This window comes from Enhydra lutris, unplaced genomic scaffold (genome assembly GCF_002288905.1).
Source record: "Enhydra lutris kenyoni isolate GAN:26980312 unplaced genomic scaffold, ASM228890v2 scaffoldscaffold20, whole genome shotgun sequence".
Classification (NCBI taxonomy): Eukaryota; Metazoa; Chordata; class Mammalia; order Carnivora; family Mustelidae; genus Enhydra; species Enhydra lutris.
In genome coordinates, this window is record NW_019154104.1 from 31,671,000 (window position 1) to 31,695,108 (window position 24,109).

Sequence of the window (24,109 nt, forward strand, 5' to 3'; positions counted from 1 at the left end):
AGGAGGCATAACTAATCTGTGATATGGGTCACAATGGTGCTTACTCCTGGAAGAAGGGGCTCCACACTGTGGGGGAGGGGCCGCACGGAGCCCGCAAGGGTCCGTGATTCATTCGGTTATTCAGAAGGTACTAGGAATGTTGGAAGAAATGACAGGAAAGCAGCAGCAGACACAGCGGCTGAGAGCAGACCCGAGCTGGACACAGCCCCCCCACTGGTATCACAAGCTACTGCACCTGAGCTCCAGACTCCTCTGCAGTAAATCCCGGGCAAGCGGGGCTGAGGGTTACTGGGAGGGTTACATGAGACCGTGGACACAAACACCGAGGAAGCACAGTGCTCACTCCATCGATACACAGGGCCACCGTGACCGCGTCGTGATCACCTGCTCAGCACAGAAGACTCACGGCTCTCCCCTCCCCACCCCCATGCTCCTCACAGGGGCACACAGCTGTCTGTGCTCAGCAGGTGCACACAGCACCTGCTCCCTCAACCCACACCTCTGGCGCTCCCCTGGGACGCAAGCCTCCCCGTCCTGGTCGCCCTGAGCCGGAAACCACCACTCCCGCACGGCCTGCCAGCGGCTCCAGTCCTTTCCACCATCTTCATCCTTCCTTTCCACCAGCACTTGGCACGGGGCTCCTCCCTGCCGGGCCCTAAGGACACAGAGTAGGAGCCCCTGACATCACGGACCACCCTCCTTTGGTGTCGTCTTAGCCCTTCACGGCACTCTTGCTCATGACCTTCACACACTGAACATCTTTAATCTGAATACAAGTGCCCAGATTCTTGTATAAAAGGACTGTTATTTAAACTCACTCAACTGTAAAATACTAGAAAAACAAATTTATGCCAGAGATATAAAAAACTATTCTAGCACACATCCTGAGACCAGCAGAATCCTATTTAAACCTTCCATACAGAGCTCCTGGGTGGCTCAGTCAGTGAAGCCTCTGCCTTCGGCTCTGGTCATGATCTCAGGGTCCTGGGATAGAGGCCCATGTCAGGCTCCTTGCTCACTGGGAGCCTGCTCCTCCCTCTCCCTCTGCCTGTAGCTCCCCCTGCTTGTGTTCTCTGTCAAATAAATAAAATCTTTAAAAAAGTAAAAAACAAAAACAAAACAAAAAAAAGACAACTTCCACACAAAAACCAGCTTCATCAATGTTCATAATAACTGCCCAGAGCTAAGTATTTAAGGACCTGAGTCCAGTCTCACAACCTCGCCGCACTGGATGGTCAGTACACTAGGAACACTATGGTGGGAAAGTGGGGAAAAAGGGTTTTATGGGTGATGCTCCCTTTACCTAAAATCCATTCCAGCTTTCATTTTATTTTGTGACGAGCTCTATACTTCTGTATGAGGAATACATGTCTCCCGGAGGCATAAAACCGTTTCTACAAAAATTACAAGAATCTTCTAGAACCCAGTCCTCTGCCAGACACCTGAGGCTACAAAGGGATGCTAGCCTGCAGCCCCCAGCAGCTAGATGGGAAAGCAAGTAGGAAAGGAAGATTCAAAAGGGCAGCCCTTGCAGCCACTCCAGCAGGTGCCTGCTGTTTCTGAGCCACAGGAAGGAGCCGAGCAGGCTGCCCTCCCACGATCCACTCCCCCTCCTCCCTCTGGGGCCGGCCTCGCCCCCTAACAGCTTCAGGGCCCGAGGCCCCTTCCACCAGCCTCACCCACCTCTGGGGGCTGCCAGGGCTAAGGTGGAGACAGTGCCTTATTACGACGCTTCTGAACATGGAAAAGGATCTAGTTTTCTTTTTCCTAAGAGGCGGCTTATAAAAGTTGTTTGAGCAGCAGTAATATTTTAGATGTGATAAAAACCGTTTCGCTCATTTGAAATATGAATCGATTCAAGGTCAACTATTAAATCTGTCCACTGTCCACATTAAATGGTATGTCCTATCATCCAACTGAACCTACACACTTGTAAGGTACGTTTTTAAGAAAACAAACCCTCTGTGATTGATAGTTTTTCAGTAAAATTAAAACTACAGCATAAACACACACACACACACACACACACACACACACACACACACACACAAAGGAAAATAACCGAGACTCTCAGGAGAGAAGAAAGGTACATGTCCTCCTGAATCTTTTCTCTTTAACTCACTGTCGCCAAAATAAGTTAATTAATAGGGAGTAAGGAAGCTGATTTTATCTAAGACTTCTTAAACCATTACTCTGGCTTCATCTAGCCATTGGCAAGCTGGTCCTCTTCCCAGTGGATGGCTAGAGACGGGACACACTAAAGAGACGGCAAATGACAGGTGCTTTCCGTAAATCAGCAGAATTTTACTGGAAGGCTGGCAAATGTTTAACTTCAAAAAAGGACATGCAGCTTTGTGCGGGCCGCACTTGCTAAAAGGTCTGTCACAACTGCTTTCTCCTTAAACCAGTCCTTCAGTAAAAATGACTTATATTACAACATATGATCATAAAAAAAAAACCACACTTTTCCAGAATCTCTGGCGCTTCTGAGTGAACTGAGGATTTACACACACCCGCACTCAGCTCGGCTTGGCCTTCTTGCTCGCAGTGACCGCTGCCTCCCCGCCAACCCTTCAAAAGCACAGCCTTGCCCCTGGCCTCCCTGGCAGGACGGACCACCCACCCGACCTCCCCGAGCTGGGTTACAGGAACCAAGTGGGAACCTGCAGGCACCAGAGAGCACAGCTTCACGCACAGACGTGGACGAGGACACCTAACTTTTGGTCAGCTCGACTACAGGCCCAAAAGGCTTCTAGCGCCGGTTCAGGCCCCTCACTCTCTCCGACACCCACCTAGCATTTGCTGAGGCCTCCTCCACACACCCTATCCTGCAGGGTCCCTCCGTGCCCTGAGTCACCGGGGCTGGGCCTCTGGCCTCTCCCTGCGTGGACCTCTGCCCCACCGGGCACCTGCCAACCCCAGCGAGGGAGGGAGGGAGGGAGCCGTGTGCTCCCGTGACTTCTCACACAACCAGACACAACGAAAACCAAAGGTCCTGCTTCACAACCCCAGGCCACGCAGTATCTTCCCTGTCTCTCCGGCTCTTGGAAGCTGGCGACAGAGACTCCCTACCCACCATCCAGGACAGAAAGGGGGGGAAAGACATGCAGCACAGGAAGGGGGGACCACCAGGCACAGAATGGGGGAGGGAGAGACAGCCAGCACAGGAAGGGGGGACATCCGCCAGAAAGGAGGACAGCACCTGAGAGCTCACAGCCGGCACCCTGTATTTCAACTACGGTCATAAACTCAGAACAAAATACCAGCAATGCTGACAAGAGACAAAGAAAAACATATATAAAAAGGGGGTTATGGGCGCCTGGGTGGCTCAGTGGGTTAAGCCTCTGCCTTCGGCTCAGGTCGTGATCTCAGGGTCCTGGGATCGAGCCCCACATCAGGCTCTCTCCTCAGTGGGGAGCCTGCTACCCCTCTCTCTCTGCCTGCCTCTCTGCCTACTTGTGATCTCTGTCTGTCAAATAAATAAATAAAATGTTTAAAAAAAGGGGGGGGGTTAATTTCCCTAATACAGAGTGCTAAGAAACTGATAGGAAAAAGCTGAACAAGCCAACGGAAAGTAATGCGGAGGAGGGAAGGGTTTTAGCTAAACATTAACCAACTCTTTAAATGTTCTCAGTGTTCATGACGATGCCCGGGGGGAAACCATGGGGAGGTGAATCAGACATGTGGGTTAGGGGAGGAAAGGCGGGTCCCCAGGGCCACGCTGGGGAGACGGACGGTCACAGGACCACGGAGAAGGGAGGCAGTAAACGCCGCTGCCGCCGCATCCCCACCTGGAACGTTAACCACCGACCTCGGGCACAGCTGACCCCACACCCGGCCCACACTCAGGATCTCAAGCCAAGTCAGCCACTGAGGAAAAACACACCTCCTAACAGTAAAAACGCGTGCACACACCCACGAGAACAAAACATTTCAAATAAAGGAAATATCTCATTTTTTACAACAATTAGTAACCCCCAAATAACTCTATTTCCCACAAAATATACTAGATCAACAGTGTGAGAATGACTTGCCACCGGCCTTATTTGTCTAGCTAGGAAAACACTAAAAAGAAGTTAAAATGGCACAAGCAGGATGGGGCAAAGGGCCTGGTTTCTTCAACAGAAGAACTGAAAATGGGGGGGGATGGAGGGGTGGGGGTGCGGGGCTGTGGAGGAGGGAGCCTGTAGGTTAAGAGATGCAGGAGGTGCGCGTACAAATGCCATGTGCAGACTTTGTGCTCCTATGGAACAAACCGACTGAAATTAGCAACCAAAAGGAAATCCACACCATGATGGAGTTTTTGATTATGCTGAAAAATTTGCTTTTATTTTTTTTCAAGATTTTATTTATTTATTGCTTTTGGCTTTTCAGTATCATAATGTCACTATAGCTATGTTTTTAAAAATATATTAATATTTTTAAAGATTTTACTTATTTATCTGACAGAGAGAGAGTAAGAAAGCACAAAGCAAGGGGATCGGCAGAGGGAGAAGAAGGATCTCTGCCAAGCAGAGAACCCGATGTGGTGCTGGATCCCAGGACCCTGAGATCATGACCCGTGCTGAAGGCAGAGGCTTAGCCCACTGAGCCACCCAGATGCCCCCTACCGCTGTGTTTTTAAAGAAAGCCCTTACCTTCTTAAAGTGTATACTGAAATATTTACAAATGAGGCCACAAATGTCTTGGATTTGCCTCAAAATAATCCTTTTAGAGGAACAGGGGGGATAAAAATGAAGGAGACTGACCACAATCTGACAACAGTCGAATATGGGCACCATTCCACTCTCTGCTTCTTAGTATCTGAAATTTCCTACAATAAAAGAGATCTAAATTTGCAATAGGAAATACTTCCAATTGCTACCACTTTTATTAATACTACTTATGAAAATAAAGAATATCAACACATGAAAAATTCAAGCCACTCCAAAACAGAAATGACTTTCATGCAGGGGGTCATCCGCTATTTCTTACCTAAACAGAGGACAGCTGAAGGCGGGACGTGGGACGCACAGCTAGACAGTTTTGAAAAACGGGTCTCCTTGTACACACTGTACACACTCGAACCAGAAAGACTGACTGCAAACCAGCACCAGCTGTCGCTGCAACGACCCGGGAGCCTTCCTCACCGGCAGCACATCGGGACGCAAACGTCAGCTACACGCCCCGTTTGGAAGGACGTCGTTTGGTTTACTGCCGGCATTCCTTCTGGTCATGAAACAGTTTTAGGAGCGGGTAAAAAACCTGCACACACTCCGCCGAGCTGACGTGACTAATGGTTTCAGAACCCAGCGTCACGGACGTACACCCGGCGCTGACGGACGCTGGCACAGCCGCACCTCGGCCTGCTGAGATCCTCCTACTGCTAAGCGCTCACCCACGGGCGCCCCTTCAACTGCGGAGCCGGGGAACACTTCGTGAAAAGTGAACAAGTTACACTTCTCCACGCCAATCTTTATTTTTAGAAACATTTAAAGTTCATTACTGGGAAATATTTTTCTTAGATAATAAATGTAGTATTTTAAGCACTGCTAGATGTGCAACACAATCAACAAGAATTACTAGAGCAGGAAAAAATAAACCATAAGAAACCAGACATGGGTGGTATGAAATGACAGTAACTGAGAATGACACAGATTTTTAAAGTTTCTAGTCTTAGTGGTAAATGAAGTTTTATTGATATTACAAACCAACTGTGATGAAAATGCTACTGAAGAAGGAAAAATAAAAAATCTCATCAACGAAAGCACCTGGCAATACTCGAAAATATTACCATTCATTAGGGACTAGTAATTGTATATTATTTTAGCAACTTCCCAAGTAATCCGTGACAAATGGAAATCCAAGGAGCACCTGTATTTGAAGGAAAAATCACTGGAAGGAAAAGTTCCAAGGTGAACAAAGAACTGATCCCAAAAGAAGCAGATAAATCGAAGAAAATGTTAAAACACTCTCATGAGTACCCACCACCCATCACCTCACCATGATCACGAAGCAGAAACTTCAGGAGGGAGACACCGTGAACCTGGAAATCACACTCCGTCAAGCAAACTACCAAGACAGCGAGGGGACAGTACGGCATTTTTAGACATTCAGTAGCTTGGCAAGATTACTACCTTGATCTCTACATGGGGAAAATGTTACATACACACACATACCCGTATTTACGTAACATATATATCCTCTCCTCACTGTGAAAAGGCTCTAGCAAATCACCAAAAAAACCCCAGAATCCATGGACTAGTGATGTGAAGATAAGAAACCGTGGCGGCTGGACAGGACAGGACCCAGGAGCAGCACAGAAAGTGAGAAAGAAATTACAGGGGACTCTTCGGTGCTGACATCTGGAGGATCCTCCTACTCAAGGCACAAGACAGGCCCATTCTCTCCGGGCCAGTCACACAACTGGGTTTCACAGTGAAGACAAGTCACAGAATCCCAGGTGGGCCTCGGAGACACTGCAGGTTCGCTTGCACACTCACAGTGACGGGAGTGTCACAGCAAAGCCAGTCTCACGAGCTTTTCGGTCTCCCAGCACACGGAGCCGTACGCTCACGCCATACTGAGTCTATTACCTGTGCGACAGCATTAGGTCTAAAAAGGCAATATTCCTGCCTTAATTAAAAACACTTCAGTGAGGGGCACATGGGTGGCTCAGTCAGTTAAGTGTCTGCCTTTGACTCAGGTCGTGATCCCAGGGCCTGGGATCGAGCCCCGGCTCGGGCTCCCTGCTTAGCGGGAAGCCTGCTTCTCCCTCTCCTTCTGCTCCCCCTCCCCCATATGCTCTTTCTCTCTCAAATAAATAAGTAAATAAATAAATAAAATCTTAAAAAAAAAAACTCCTCCTTGCTAACCACGCTGCCCGCCTCTGGGCTCCCAGCCCGTCCCCGTCTTCGCTGCAGCAGGGTCCGGCCCCCACGGCGCCGGCTGCTGACCGGGGGCGGGGGCCGGGGGCTGCGGTGCCCGCGGCAATTTCCTAAAACGAGACAGGAAGGACGTTCGTGGCACCGACGGGCTCTTCCTTTCACGAACGATTTCTCAGTAGCAGGCGACGCTGCTGGGCAGCATCTGACCCACGGGAGAACTTCCAAAACGGGAGTCGGTCCTCCCCAACCTGCCGCTGCGCTGTGACTCCGTGTGCGGGACAGTCTAGGTCCCCTGCCGTCATCTGAGCCGCCCGCACGGCCTCTCCCCCGGGAGCAGTCCCCGTGTCAGGAACGCACCTTCTCTGCTCGCCCACAAGACACCGCGCCGCCGCCTTTCAAGAGTGATCGTGGACCGCAGGAACTTAAATATAATAATAATGAAAAAGCTTGAAACAGTGCAAGAATTAGCAAAATGGGACACAAACACGAAGTGAGCAAACGCTGTAGGAAAAATGGTGCTGACAGAGCCACGTGACGCAGGATCACGACAAACCCCGGTCTGTGAAGGATGCCGCCCTGCGACGCGCGACAGCGCGAGGCCCGCGGGTTCTGCACGCTGCGTGCGAGCGGCCGAGCCTCACAGCGACTCAGACAGAACAAGGAAGACTTCACTACAGTCACGGAACAGAAGTGCTATAAGCTTTGACAACATAAAACTGATAATTCTCCGAATTAACTTTTTAAAAACCATTTAAAAATTTTTATTTCCTTAGAGAGAGTGTGCGCACACGAGGGCGTGGGGGTGGAAGAGAAAGGGAGAAGGAATCTCAAGCACACTCCGTGCTGACCACGGAGCCCGACGTGGGGCTCGATCTCACCTCCCTGAGACCGTACCTGGGCTGAAACCGGGAGTCAGACGCCCAACGGACTGAGCACCGGGCGCCCCCTAATTAACTTTTCAGTGAAGGTTAACTTGAAAATTATGTCACAGAGGAAAGGAAATTAAAGTAATTAAATGATTTTATATGTAAGTCCACACTGGGAATATAAATTAAAAATTAATAAACAAAACAGAACACAAGAGGCTCAACTGCGCAGCTAGAGAAAAACAATGCCATAGCTAAGTGTGCCCACCTGGGAATGCATGAATGATTCACTAGCATTATGTATGCCGATATACATATGCATAACAATAAAAATTTAAAAGTTTGTCAAAGGCAAAAATTGATAAACTTGATACATGCAATAACCATATTTCAACATAAACTTCTCATGAAAATTTTAAAACTATGAAAAAGAATATATTTTTATATTAAGAAGCCTTTCAAATTAATATTCAATTTTAATGAGAAGTCTACAGTATGTTCTAAAATTAAAAAAGAAATAAAAAGTTACATACAATTACTGGGAAAAAGACTTTCACTTTCTAAGGCATACCCTTCTGCATTGTTTCAAGTTATTAGACCACACTGTTATTTTTATAATTTTAAAACCATTTAAAATAAAAATAGCACTGGCCTACTACAAGTTTTGTGATTTATGTTCTGATATATTTAATACTTAGTACATGGGGCAATCCCAAATCACAGAGAACTGTAACTTGGACCATCCACGACCATTCCCCACAACTATTGCAGGACTTAGAGTTATGGGAGAGTAACTCAAGAAACATCTAGAAAGGAATTCTTAAAGAAAAACCAACCATGATATGGTAGACACACTGCAGTCAAAGAAATTCTCTCTGGAGAATTTTTTTAAAAAATTTAAAAACCAAACCAATTTATGTTAGAACTCTTCATTAACAGCCCCTAAACCAGCTGCCGCAGACGTCCGTGCAGAGTGAACGCACAGACACACAAACACCGTACAGTGAGCAGAAAAAACAAACAGCAGTTGTTGACAGCACAGACGGAGATCAGGGACTTTTACTTGCAGTTACTTTTTTACTGTGGTAAAACAAAAAACTTGCCGTTTTATGGCAACCCATTTTTAAGGTTGGCCAAGGGGGGATAAAAAAGAGGAGACTCAAATTGTTAAAACTGAAATGAAAGAGGAGACATTCCCACAGAGCTTACAGAAATAAAAGGATTAAGAAAAACTATGAACAGACTCTATGCCAAAAAATTAATCTAGATGAAATGGACAAATTCTTTTTTTTTTAGATGGACAAATTCTTAAAAAAGATAAAAATTACCAAACTGACTCAAGAAGAAAGAGAAAATGTGAATAAATGTCCAACAAGTACAGGGGTTGAATTAGCAGTAATCCAAAAACTAACCAAAGAAAAGCCCAGATAGCTTTCCAGGTGAACTGAGAATCTGGCAGTTCTTCAAAATCAAACATTTAAAGAATACAAATTTTTCACAAACTCTCAAAAGGAAAAAAAAAAAAGGGAGAGAGAACACCTTCTAACTCATTTTATAAGACGAGTATTAACCCTGATATCAAAACCAAAGACAGACATTTAAGGAAAGAAAAAAACACACACCAGTATCTCTTACAATATTGATGTAAAAATCCACAACAAAGTACTAGCAAACCAAATCCAGCCAACACAGAAGAATTGTACACCATGAACAAGTGGGATTTATCCCAGGAATTCAAGGTTGGTTCAACATACAACAATTAATGCCATATAACAGAAATCAACAAACTGAAAAACAAAAGCAACATGATTGGGGTGCTTGGGTGGCTCAGTGGGTTAAAGCCTCTGCCTTCAGCTCAGGTCATGATCTCAGGGTCCTGGGATCGAGCCCCACATTGGGCTCTCTGCTCAGCGGGGAACCTGCTTCCCCCTCTCTCTGCCTGCCTCTCTGCCTACTTGTGATCTCTCTCTGTGTCAAATAAATAAATAAAATCTTAAAAAAAAACAAACATGATTATCTCAAGGGACCCAGAAAAAGTAGCTGACAAAACTCAATACCCTTTTAGGAAAAAACTCAACGAACTAGGAAAAGAAGGAAACTTCCGCTATCTGATAAAGGACAGCTAACGAAAACTCACAGCTGTGAGCATACTTAATGGTGAAAGATTTACATTCTCTGTCCCTAGGATCAGGAATAAGACAAGAACGTGCACTCTTGCCACTTCTATCGTGCACTGTGCTGGAGGATCCAGCCAGGGCAGTGAGACGACAGGAAGAACGAACATCCAGCCTGGAAAGGAAGAACCAAACTATCTCTATTCACAGGTGACATGATCTTATATACAAAAATCCTAAGGAATCCACTAAAAACTAACAGACTAATAAATGAGTTCAGCAATTCTGCAGGACACAGGATCACTATAAAAAAAATCGATTGTTATTTGTATACATTTGCAACGAATAATCTGAAAGTGAGATTCAGAAAACAATTTCATTTACAATAGCATTTTAAAAAACCTTAGGAATAATTTAGTAATTGCAAATCTTCTATTTCTTATTCACTGTTTTGTGAATGTAATTAATGTAACCAAATAAACACACTTTTAAAGGTAAAATGACAAATTTTATACCACACGTTTTGCAATAAAAAAAAAGAAAAACATGTTAAACTCTGAAAACTACCAAATATGTTTGAAAAATAATTTAGACCTAAATAAGTGGAAAGACATTATGTTCATAGACAGAAGACTTAATATTGTTAAAATGGCAATACTCCCCAAATTCATCTACAGATTCGATGCAACCTCTATCGGAATCTCAGATGGCGTCTTTTTGGAAACTGACAAGCTGATCCTAAAACTCATATGGAAATTCAAGAAACTCAAAACAGCCAAAACAATTTTGAAAAAGAACAAAGTCGGAGAACTCACACTACCTGAATTCAAAACTTACTAAAAAGCAAGAGTAATCAAGACAACGTAGGTACTGGCATTTAAGATTGGCAAAACTCTCAACAGAACACAACTGAGAGCCCAGAATGAAACCCATACACAAGACCGCTCAGTGGGGAAAGAAGAGTGTCTTCGACAGATGCTGCTGGGGTAAGAGGATACCTACATGCAAAAGAGATAAAAGAATGAGGTTCCCTGTCTCATACCATACACAAAAATTGACTCAAAATGGATCAAAGACCTACATGTAAGATCTGAAACTATAAAACCCTTAGAAGAAAACACAGGTATAAATCTTTGGAACCATGGATTTGGCAATGGATTCTTTTTTTTTTTTTTTATTAACTTATTTATTTGAGAGAGAGAGAGAGAAAGCATGACCAGCGGGAGGGGAAGAGACAAGCAGACTCCTCACTAAGCAGGGAGCCCTCCCTGGGGTTCAATCCCAGCTCTCTGAGATCATGACCTGAACTTAAGCAACTGAGCCACCCTGGTGCCCTTGGCAACGGATTCTTAGATAGGACACCAGAAATCAACAAAAAATTTTTTTAAAGATTTTTATTTATTTATTTGACAGAGAGAGATCACAAGTAGGCCAAGAGGTAGGCAGAGAGAGGGGGAAGCAGGCTCCCTGCTGAGGAGAGTGCCTGATGTGGGGCTCGATCCCAGGACCCTGAGATCATGACCTGAGCCAAAAGCAGGGGCTTAACCCATTGAGCCACCCAGCACCCCCAACAAAATTTAATTAAACTTCATCAAAACTTAAAACTTTTGTGCTTCGAAGGAAACCATCAAGAATGTGAAATGAGACCCACAGTACAGAGGAAAATATTTGCAAATCACACATTTGGTAAAGGTTTAATACCCAGAATATGTAAGGAACCCTTACAATTCAACAACAGAAAGACAACACAATTTAAAAATGGGCAAAAGAACAGACATTTCTCCAGAGAAGATATACAAGTGGCCAATAAACACAAGAAAGGATGTTCAACACTGGTAGCCTTTAGAGAAAAGTAAATCAAAACTAAAATGAGACACCATTCACTAGGATGGCAAGAATAAAAGACAACAGCACGTCTTGGCAAGGATAAGGAGAAATAGGAAGTCCTATATGCTGCTAGTGGGAATGTGTACTGGGACAGCTGCTATGGAAAACAATCTGGCAGTTCCCCAAAATGCTAAGCATAAAGTCACTGAGTGACCCAGCAATTCCAGCCCAGGGGATACGCCCAAGAGCAATGAAAACGTATGTCCACAGCAAAACTGGTACATTAATGACCACAGCGGCATTCTTCGTAACAGCCGGAAGGAAGAAACAACCCAAGTATTCACCAGCTGATGAAGAGATAAACAAAATGTGGACTATCTGTGCAATATACGTTATCTGGAACTGAAAGGATGAAATACAGAGATGTCCTTGAAATCATTATGCTAAGTGAAAGGAGCCAGTCCCAAAAGACCACAGGAAATGTCCGGAAGAGGCAACTACATGATGAGATGAGATCAGTGGCTGCTTAGGGCTGACAGCAAAAGAGTACAGGGTTTCTTTCAGAGGTGACCAAAATGTCTGTGATTCAACAGTGGAGACGGCCACACGACTCCAGGAAAGTATCAAAGCTACTGGGCCGTGTAATTTGAACAGGTAAACTGTGTGCGAGTTACACCTCAATAACGCTGCTTCCAAGGAGAGAAAGAGAGAAAAAAGAGAGAAAGAAAGAGTAAATAAACCACCTGATAACTCTAAATGCCAGAGAAATCTTTCTTTTCCACTAAAATAAACTTAATCAGTCGTGCAATTTAAGTTTCTCTCATCTTGCTGATCGACATCACTTTTTGTCCCAGTAACCCTCTTCATGTGTTATTTCACAAGGATTATCAAAAGTCCATAAAGGCAAACCTTGCTTTTTAGAAAAATAAGTATTTGTAAAAGGAAATATACCCAGGCTCATCACTTTGGTTACATGAAGCCATAGTGAAGTTCTCAGAAGCGTTTCTTGTCCTGACGCGATCTAATACAAACGCCGCTCCTGGCGCCTTAATGAACCGGTGAAACCGGGAACAGCGCGCTCCCGGTGACTTCCCAACTGGCTGCGAGACAGTACAGTGCACATATTCGAGAGCAGTGCTTTCTGACATTTTCCCAGATCAGTTGTAAAGGTACATCAGAAGGGTGGCTTGTTAACACACTTAAAACATTTTTCAACACTCTGATCTCAAATACTTGCAGTTAAAAAAGAAGTCCACTTGCGACAGAGCTGCAAAAATAATTTTTTAAAGATTTTATTTATTTATTTGACAGAGAGAGATAGCAGGTAGGCACAGAGAGAGGGAGGGGGGAAGCAGACTCCCCACTGAGCAGAGAGCCAGATGCGGGACTCGATCCCAGGACCCTGAGATCATGACCTGAGCCGAGGGCAGAGGCTTAACCCACTGAGCCACTCATGCGCCCTGCAAAATTATTTTTAAAAGATTACTGTATTCCCAGTAATTACGAAATCAAATCTTTCTCAATAGTGAAGAATAAAAATGCTACTTCCAGGGGCCCCTGGCTGTCTCAGTGCAAAAACCTGTTAACTCTTGATCTCGGGGTCATGAATTCAATCAAGCCCAACACTGCGTGTGGCGCCTACTTTAAAGAAAAAATTAAACTAAAAAATAAATTTTAAAAAATAGCATTTCCAGTTAAAAATAACATTTAAGTTAAAAAAAATAAATTCAGGGGCACCTGGGTGGCTCAGCGGGTTAAAGCCTCTGCCTTCGGCTCAGGTCGTGATCTCAGGGTCCTGGGATGGAGCCCCACATCCCAGCAGGGAGCCTGCTTCCCTCCCCCCCCCGCCTGCCTCTCTGCCTACTTGTGATCTCTGTCTGTCAAATGAATAAATAAAATCTTTAAAAAAATAAAATAAATTCAGTTTCCTATTTTTAATTTTTTTAAACAAAATGAGAAAAATGCAACAATTTCTGTTCAATTCTTTCACATGAAAGGAGTAAAGTAAAACAGCAAAAGCTTTAAAATTTAATTTGGGTGTCATGGTAAAGGAGGTCTATTTACCTTTGGATTTCATTTCTGTTACTTGTTTTTAGAAAATTATGAGTGGCAAGAACATTTCTTCTTCTGCTCTTGATTTTAAACTGGTGATACCTGGGGCACCTGGGCAGCTCAGAGAGTTAAGTGTCTGCCTCTGGCTCAGATCATGCTCTGGGGGTCCTGGGATGGAACCCCGGGTCAGGGCCCTTGCTCAGTGGGGAGTCTGCTTCTCCCTCTGCCCCTCCCTCCACTTCGTGCCCTCATGCACTCGCTAAGGCGCAGGCACACATGAGCTCAGTGTCAAATAAATAAATAATATCTAAATAAATAAATAAATAGCTGGGGGTACCTTCCTGCATACCAAGATCTTAAACAGAATCAGCTCCATGTCAGTTTAAGAAAGATCAAAGCTTATACACATGGTCCCTGGGTCACAAACACCCCCCAACTGCAAACATCTCCGCACTGTGGACCTCCAGAGGTCCCTCCCTGCTTCGCCCCGAGCCCATCCTAGAGTGGCCGCTCCCCAGCCATCTGAAGAAGCACTTTCCACTTTTCCTTTCAGTGTACCCATCCTGTAACTCTCCCTTCTTCAGATCCCTTTCCTATCCCCCGCCGCCAGCCCTGGGATGCAGTTCCTACAGAAAAACTTGTCCCCCTTATTCCCAAATCTCCCTTCTATTACAGGAGAAGCTTTCTAATAAGTGAATAAGCACAGGAGTAGAAATGCCAACACATCCAAGTCAAAGAAAATAGAAACTATCCCTCTGACTTTACACAGCAAGGAAAACTAGACTACCTTTCAGAACACCCACTTTAGCCTTACACTATCTGAAAAAGCTCCTAAAATGATAGCTTGTGATTACCAAGGGAAACAGCCTCATGGATCACACGGGCCCCAGGAGAACAGGGATTCTGTTCATCACTGCAGTGCCTGGTACTTTTAAGTCCTTAAAAAATACTTGGTGGGGGGGTGCCTGGGTGGCTCAGTGGGTTAAGGCATCTGCTTTCAGCTCAGGTCATGATCCCAGCGTCCTCGGATCGAGCCCCACATCGGGCTCTCTGCTCCGCCGAAAGCCTGCTTCATCCTCTCTCTGCCTGCCTCTCTTGCCTACTTGTGATCTCTGTCAAATAAATAAATAAAATCTTTAAAAAAAAAAAATACTTGGTGGGTGAGTGACAGGAGAGGACAGCAGCCTAGAAACGTTAGCATACTTTTGCACAGTGGGAAAAGCCAATGGACAAGTGATGACTAATTCAGCAAAGCTAGAAAACCCCAAGTTACTGCATGTGAGGTAGGAGTAAGGCAGCTTAGGAATGATCCGCAGCCCCAGGAGCTCTGCGGGTCTCAATGCTAACAGAGAGGAAACAAGACCGGCTTCAAATGTCCGGGAGAAGCAGTGACACCCCAGAACTCCTTCTGCTTCTTCCCCCTTCCTTCAACTCTCCACCTTACCCCACCTTCCCAAAAAGCCGGCATATCCCACACCACTCCCCACTACCCAGGCAGGACACCAGAAACCCCTCTCTGGGGAAACTGACAGGCCCAAAGAAACAACTGCTTTAGCAACTTCTGCTAGTGTTCATCATATCAGCAGGCCCCGTCCTGTTTCCCAACAGTAAGACTCAACACTTAAAAAAAGGTCTGTCCATGCACACGGAGAGTTTCCAATCAGCCCACTCACAGTTATAAAAAGACAGCCAATAATCGGCAAAAATTTGGAGAAAAGCTTCTGACATCAAAGACAAAGACCAAAGAAGGAAAGAGGAGAACAAGGACTCAGAAGGGAGAGACAGCATAGGAAACAAAATGTCTACATAACATAAATGCATATGTGTAAATCAATTTTTAAAAAACCTTTTAAGGGGCACCTGGGTGGCTCAGTGGGTTAAGCCGCTGCCTTCGGCTCAGGTCGTGATCCCGGGGTCCTGGGATCGAGCCCCGCATCGGGCTCTCTGCTCAGCGGGGAGCCTGCTTCCTCCTCTCTCTCTACCTGCCTCTCTGCCTGCTTATGATCTCTCTCTGTCAAATAAATAAATAAAATCTTTAAAAAAAAAAAAAATAAAAATAAAAAAAATAAAAAATAAAAAACCTTTTAAAAAATACACTGCGAGGGGCGCCTGGGTGGCTCAGTGGGTTAAAGCCTCTGCCTTCAGCTCAGGTCGTGATCCCAGGGTCCTGGGATCGAGCCCCGCATCAGGCTCTCTGCTCAGCAGGGAGCCTGCTTCCCCCTCTCTCTCTGCCTGCCTCTCTGCCTACTTGTGATCTCTGTTAAATAAATAAATAAAATCTTAAAAAAAAAAAAAAACAACACTGCGAGGGGGCCTGGGTGGCTCAGTCAGTTGAACGTCTGCCTTGGGCTCAGGTTGTGATCCTGGGGTCCCGGGATAGAGCCTCATGTCAGGCTCCAGCAGGCTCCCAGTTCAGTGGGGAGTCTGCTTCTCCCTCTGCCCCTCCCCCCAGCTTGTGTGCAGGTACGTGCTCTTGCTCTCAAATAAATAAATGAAATCTTAAAAAAAAAAAAAAGTGCATTGCCTTCGTGAAATGAAAATAGGATGTTATAAAAAGGAATGCTGAGAGCAAAAACACTTAGTAATGACAGATGATGGCAGAAATAAAAATCCAATGTAAGGACTAGAAGATACAATTGAGAAACTCTTCCAGAAAAAACAGAAGCAGCAGATAAGTGAATAGGAAAAAGTAGGAAAAGGGAAGTAGCAGAACACTCCAGAAGGTCCAACAACCGAATAATAGATCGAGAAGGCTACAGCACCAAACTCAGGGATGAGATCAAGAGACAATATGGAAAAGTTTCCAGAGCTGACGGACTCAGTGTCCCCACCAGAAAGACCCAAGAATGCTGGGGGTGGAGAGAAGACCCCGAGAGTCCCCAGATAAGACAAGTCACACAAAGTCCTGGGGTCACTATGGGGTCGGGCTGCTGACGGAAGGCGGGCGGTAATGGACCGACACTGTCAAACTTCTGAGGAACAATTACTGCCAACCTAGAATTCAGTACCCACAGTCTGCCACTTAAGAGTGTGGGAAGAACAGGCATTTTCAGACAGGGTAGGTCTCAAAAATTTATCTCTGATGAACCCTTTATCCTAGAAGACACACTGTACCAAAATGAAAAAGACATGAAATCCAGAAAGGGGAATTCAAAAGACACCAAAAAAATTCCCATAAGGAATAAAGAGAAATGCTAGGAGTACTGCTAAGCACTGGGCCTAGAACACAAAAGTCTCAATAAGAACAGGAAAAGGAAAGGCTTTGAGGGGTGGAAGGTGACAGGCTGGGTGGGGCAGTGTGCGATGTTCCAGCTACAAAACCCAGACTCTACTCAGCTGTACGCTGGCTTCTAAGCTAAAGGGAAGCACCCTACCTCATTCTAGTAAACACAGAAATAATTCCGTCTCGGTAAAGACAGGGAACTAACTGCATGCTATGTGCCTTAGTTAAGATGTTTACCTAGTGAGAACACACAAACACTACCAATTTAAACAAAACATATTTAGAAAAAGGGAGAGAGAGGACAGGTGGGCAGTGAAGGTACATGAAAGTTCTATAACCTTCCCTTCCGCGGGTAAGAAGTCAACAGATAACATCTGAAACAGAAACACCAGAAGTCAGCGGCGCAAGATTCACAGAGACATGGAATCTGAGGCAGGAACTGCTGAACAGCCACAAGCCCCCAGACTCGTCCCCTCGTCCTTCACCCTGCCGCCTGGAATGCAGAGGGGACAGCCACCATCAGATGCTGCACCAAGAGCAGGAAAGGGCCCTGGTCCCTAAAGAGTTGCTGGAATGAGCTATTTACCAGACCTGCCCTCCTCACACCCCAATTCCACATGAGACAGAAGTCGCCTTGATTTGGGGTGAGTCGCTGTTAGCTGGCTGTTACCAGCAGCTGAACACAATCCTTAGACAGATGATTATCAAACAGCAACAGAGGGGTTAAAAGTGGCTGCTTACGGGGCGCCTGGGTGGCTCAGTGGGTTAAGCCTCTGCCTTCAGCTCAGGTCATGATCTCAGGGTCCTGGGATCGAGCCCCGCATCGGCCTCTCTGCTCAGCAGGGAGCCTGCTTCCCCTCCTCTCTCACTCTCCGCCTGCCTCTCTGTCTACTTGTGATCTCTCTGTCAAGTAAATAAATATTAAAAAAAAAAAAAAGTGGCTGCTTATGAAAGTTAAAAACCCAGTGTTACTAACTAAATGCGTTACTTTAATAAAGGTAAAATTATATTTGAAGAAAATCACGGGGTATGGTCAGAACTGCTGTTAATCTCAACTTCTAAAACTAAGATTAGGTGGGTCTTTTTAGGTCAGTTTTACCTGATTGATTAAAGGCAACAGAATATGAAGTATTTAAAAGGGGAGCGATGAAAGGAACAGCAGTGTCTGAGGCCGACCCGGCAGATGCATTTAAGTCCTAAAGTGAGAAAGGCATTCATTTCGGTCCGTGAGCTGGAGAGCTTCAGCAAGGCCAGTGATGACGGGAATGGAAGGAAAAGGCTACAACAAAACAGGTATTTCAAAGCAAGTGCCTGCAAGGCAGACCGATGTGGATCACGGTCCAGTAAACAAGAGAACCCCCCACTAGAAGGCTGCTGGTCCGAAATTATCAGGGAAAATGTCCTGAGCGTGGTTCACCGAAGGGAGAGCGGGGTTGGGGTGGAGGGCAGACCACATGGTCACTCCAATTCCTAAGAGAGTTCACACTTAGGACTCTGTGATTGTGGAGGCTGGAGAAATCACCGCAGTCCCCGTAACATCTGGAGTCACCTTCGAGCCAGTTCTACAAGTCTCCACAGCAGCTCCAATACAAGGACAGAAATGGACTGAAACGTGATCCAACTCAAATTCTCTCTGAATTTCTAATTCTTACCTAAAGATAACAAAATCCAAAGTTCTCCCATCATGTAACTGATCCTCTTTACAACGTTTTCATCTAAAAACAATTTTGTTGTCAGTTACCTACCAGTCAATGAAACTGACCAAAAACCTACCGCGCAACACAGATCTCTCAGATCCCGCCGCACGACCTTCATTGTCAGTATGTGTCTTTAAAAACCAGTTGTCTCTGGTAGATTTTTAAGTCCGTATGTAGTTCAGATTCTCAAAACACGTCTGGTTTCAAATCTAAGATCTAAATCCTTATTAAGAGAGCATTTGTGTGAACTTTTCACACAAATTTAAGATAACCCCAACACACTGTCATTCTGGACCATTCCAAGAAGCTAAGAACCAAACTTAAACTTGGGACAGGGACAAAAAGGTGTTATCTTATGGGGACTAGTTAGGGTGATGTGATTACAAGGTTTTCATGAGTTTAAAAAAAACAAACAAAACCCACAAACTCCTTCAAAACTTCCTTCAATTTTATCTTCTTTGGGATTAAAAAAAAAAAAAGGTAAAAAAATCTCTATTTGGTTTCTTCCAGCAAAATCCTTTTACTTTATTAGTCTCAAAAATATTTTTTGTCTCTTTACCAAGAAAAGCACTTGATAGTTTCACCATACTTAATACAGTTTGGAATTAACAGTCCCGTTTGCTCCCGTGTTTACCCAGCATCACGGACGTCAGCACAGACAGACTTCTAAGGGCACCGGGCCCTGCACCGGAGGCAGGGCAAGGGCAACAGAGGCCGCCTCTGTCCACCCGGGCAGTCCGCTGCACAGCGTAAACCTTCTGAAGGGCCTCCCACAGCGGCATCCTGTTTGAAACCCATTCACTCCAATGCCACCTTAGTTACTTGAAGTCTAGATTTAACACACACACTGTGTCACACACAAAGAGACACTGCTGTTCACTCCGACATCCAAATGTCAATGGACCAGGTTTTAGCAGAGAAGAGGTAAGGCTGGCATGTTAGGTTTAATGGTTTCAACTGTCCCATCCCATGCCATGCAGTCAATGTCACCAGGCATTTCAAATAGCTACTTACAAGTCTAAATTATGTTAACTTAATTTTTATTATGCAATCCCAATATCTCCCCCAAATTTAGATCTTATTCAAAACATCTGTTTAAGTCATTCCCATGTTATACAAACATTCCATGTGGAGGAGCCATTATGTATCAAACCAAAATGGATCTTGAGATGTTCGGCCCCACTACTTCGGCCTGAGCGTATTAAATTTGTTCGGTAGAGCCCTCCCCACTCACACCTCGGGCCGGGGATCCCTGTGCCAACTGCTTTGGGAGTTCACGTGGATGAAGGTAATGCTGCCTTCCTAACGAGAAAAATCACAAATGAGGAGAGTCAAGACGGCTAGAAAGGATTAATTCTCTTCCTTACACAGGAAGTACAGTGGCAGGGTAAAGGAAGGTGCCCTGGACTGCAAATTGGGAAACCCACACTAAGGTCCATGTCCCAGAGGCGTGCCTACACCAGCTGCAAGCTCCAGGCTTCCCACCTGGTTGGCAGGCCATGTGGGGGTCAGAGCACAGAGCCACCAAAGTCCACCCACTGCCAATAGGCTGGGACTTCCAACATCAGCTCCATCCAACTGTAACACTAGCCATTATATTTAAGCCATTAAAAAAAATATTTAACGCATGTAAAAGTATTTTTATGTAACAAAGATAAGAGATAGCAAATTCATCTCATTTACTTGTATTTGTAGAAATTTCAAAGTGCTTCATATGTTCTATTTAGAATGGGATGAAATTTGCATTAAAATACAGCTTAAAGAAATACAGATGCAAAGCAGGGTATTTCCAAGTTTAAATTGAAGTCCAGGATTTCATAGAGGAAACTAATCAAACTATAAACATAATCAAGGGAAAATTAAAGACCTACAGTGAAGGTCTTTACTCTTGTCCCATGCAACCACTATGGCAAAAAGGAAATAAGAGCCAGAAGCTCTTCTTCTAAAACTTAAAAACAGGGAAACTGGGTGACCCAGTCAGTTAAGTGCCTGACTCTTGATTTTAGTTCAGGTCATGATCTCAGAGCCGAGAGGTCAGGCTCTGCACTGGGCGTGGAGCCTGCTTGAGCTTCTCTTTCCCACTCCCTCTCCCTCCGCACCCACGCATTGCATCTCTAAAAAACTGAAATTAACTTAAAATAAAACTTCAGAGAAAGACAAATGCCATGATTTCACTCGTATGTGGAATATTTTTTCACTCATATGTGGAAGATTTTATTTATTTATTTGACAGACAGAGATCACAAGTAGGCAGAGAGGCAGGCAGAGAGAGAGAGAGGAGGAAGCAGGCTCCCCGATGAACAGAGAGCCTGATGCAGGGCTCGATCCCAGGACCCTGGGATCAAGACCTGGGCCGAAGGCAGAGGCTTAACCCACTGAGCCACCCAGGCGCCCTTCATATGTGGAATTTAATAAACAAAGTAGACGGAACATAAGGGAAGGGAAGGACAAATAAAATAAGATAAAAGCAGAGAGGGAGGCAAACCGTAAGAGACTCTTAATCATAAGGAACAAACTGAGGGTTGTGGGAGGGGAGGGGGTAACTGGATGACAGGCATTAAGGAGGGCAAATGATGGAATGACCACTGGGTGTTATATGCAACTGATGAATCACTGGATTCTACCCCTGAAACTAATAAAAAATCCATTCTCACCTGTTGTTATAATAAAACAATTTTTTAAAATAAAAAACCTTAAAAACCTTTATTACTTATCACTTATACATTACAAATTTCCTCAAAGATTCCTCAGTAACTCTCAAAATCTGAACTGAATAGCTGTATTTCTTCATTAAGTTTCAAGATTTCTACGTACTTGTCATTAGACACCTACCAAGACTTAGAAGATGGGAAGAGGCTGGCCCTCTGCGCGCAGGATCTACACACTGGAGGTTTCAAACACCACGCAAAGTGCGAATCCGAAGACAGCAACCCCAGGTTGACGGCTTACGCCTCTGTTTCCAGAGCAGAAGTAATTCTACTCGGAAGTCAGGACACCTGATAACACTCCACAATTCCACTCGACGGCCCAATTCTTCACCTTCCAGTTGTAATACACAGGCATTCTAAGGAACACTACATGATGACCGTACACACATCTTCATTAGGAACGCACCCCTGCGAGTTACAAGTGTACATGCTAACATGCAGGAGATTAAATACTGTTTCCTATTTTACTAGTATTTAGAAGTAGTATTAAAATTTCATTAAAATGCCCCCTTAAACCTCAGTCCATTTTTCTTCCCTGCAAGTCAAGGTTTACAGTTCCCTGCAAACGGAGTTGTTAGGACACTATAACTCATTTGTAACCCTAAATTCCAAAACGCCAGAATACAGTTTCAAAGATGTTATAGCGCACATCTTCTGTTTCCATTTGAAAAGGTCAAATCTCATAAAATAAGACCTCCACCCACACTGAGAAGAGCCTGCTCCGGTGACACCCACCAGGTCACAGAGTGGCCGGCACAGTCTGGCAGGGAGGGGGCTACACAGGAACCAGAGTGTCCGGTTGTCAGACTTCAGCCTACAGAGGCCACACCTCACCACTACAGCAACCCTCCCTCCGCTTCTCCTTTCAGTCACACTCCTACCCGCACACTGTGCACAGAGTTGAACCCGATTGTGGAACCATCTGGATTTCAACATCAATGCTCAGCAAGGAAAGGCAAATACAATATCCAGAAGGCTCAGATGTAACAAGCACCAAAGACCTCGCTTTCTGCAACTGTGAAACTGAGTTAATTATTTGGTTGAGAATCACATCCGGTAAAGGATCCCAGAAAGAGAAGGCCCACATTTCACAGATACCGCGTACGACCAAGCACAGTGGTCCCTACCAGAATAAAGCATAAAGGGCTGTCCTGGGCTCTGAGTTGCCTTTCTCCTGCTGCTCTTACAAAACATCTCACTAGAGAGCAAAAAGCAAACCCTCTCAACTTAAGTTTTAATTAGTAAACAGAATCTCAAATTCCAGTTACCATTTGGCCAAGTAGGAGGCCTCACCTCAGGATACATTTGCTTCTTCCTGTAAATATCAGCTTTATCAGTCTCAAAGATTAGAAATTACTGGTTCAAACTGCACAGCCCTAGCCCAATGATGCAACCACCCCAGGATAAGATTTTCTTAGGTCTGCCTGACCATGAGCACTGCATTTACCTACTAAGTCGTTCCAGTGAGTCTGAGGGTCTGGACAGGACGCCCATGTTAGAGAGGAATCAAAAGGGTCTCCCTTTACACCTGTAGCTGTCTCCGGGATTCTAATGATCATCGAATGGCTTAATCAGACTTTAGTCCTCATAAAGCAAAACAGGTGAGCGGATCAATGCTTGGAGAGCTACAGAATAAACCAGAGCAGGCATGCAAGGATCAGATGAACGAAGTTTCTAAACGACTCCCACATACTGACAGTCCAGCTGCCCCCACCTATTACAAGAGACCAGCGCAATTACGAAGAAACCCAATTTGTTCTTGCAAAACAAGGCTTTTCACCGGAAAACTCCCTTGGAGTTGCTACAGTAAAGGGCGCTGAAGCCCTGGACGTCCAGGGCATGCCGCAGGCCGTCACCTAGGAGGGTCCGAGAGAACCGGGCTTCCCGGAAATGCGCACGCAGATGGGGGGCCCACCGAGCGGGGGGGGCGGCGCGCAGAGGTAAAAACCACACGCGGCAGCCCCCACAGGCCATCAGGGCGTGCGGGGGGGCCTCGACGCCGACTCTGGACCCCGGAGCGAGGGGCGGGGGCGGATTTCCCGGGGAGTGCTGCAGGAAATGATATCCAGACTCGGGAGGGTGGATCTAGGAAGCGGCCCGGGCTCTGGCCGGCGGCGGGGAGCGAGTGGGGGTGGGAACGGAGGATGTGGCTCCCAGGGGCAGGATGAGGGGGCGGGACGGCCGAACGCGGACGCGCCAGGGCCGAGGCGGAGGGCAGGGAGGGCCGAGAGCCGCGAAGGGACGAGGGCGCGAGGAGCGGCCCGAGGGGAAGCGGGCGGCGGGCCGGGGGCTCGGGGAGGCCGGAGAGCAGGCGAGGCCAGGGGGCGGAGGCGCAGGCCGGCGCCGCGCGCGCACTTACCCCACTCGAGGAACTCGGCCACATACTTGTCGCGCCGCAGGGCCGAGTGGCTGCACTCGGTGTACAGGCAGACGAGCACGTCGAGCAGCGTCTCCACGCTCAGGGCGCTCTCGTTGCGCCACGGCCCGTCCAGGAGCAGCTGCTCCAGCTTCTTGAGCCGCACCTTGGCCGACATGGTGCCGCGCGGCCCGCTCCCAACGCGCCGGACTCTCGCCGCCCGCTCGGCCAGTCCGTCAGGGCGAGCCCTCGGGGGCCCGGCGGCCGCGAGCCCCGGCAGCTGCGGCGCCTCGTCGCCGCCCCGTCCGCGTCGTCGCGTCCCGGCCTAGGCAGACATCTTGGGCTCGGTCCCGGCGGCGCAGCGTCTGGGGCGCCGGGCCCCGCGGGTCCATGGGCCGGT

General features: G+C 46.1%; 1 protein-coding gene across 3 annotated transcripts in view; it reads right to left on the bottom strand.

Annotated features, from left to right (window-relative positions):
- The window catches only part of LOC111148533 (CDC42 binding protein kinase beta), a 99,875-nt gene extending 75,940 nt beyond the window's left edge, over positions 1-23,935 (bottom strand). For all 3 annotated transcript variants that reach the window (XM_022505167.1, XM_022505165.1, XM_022505164.1), the window contains exon 1: positions 23,713-23,935. In XM_022505167.1, coding sequence (XP_022360875.1) covers positions 23,713-23,887 — 175 coding nt within the window. In that variant the 5' untranslated portion in view covers positions 23,888-23,935. The remainder of the gene's footprint in view (positions 1-23,712) is intronic.
- Positions 23,936-24,109: the final 174 nt, after the last annotated feature.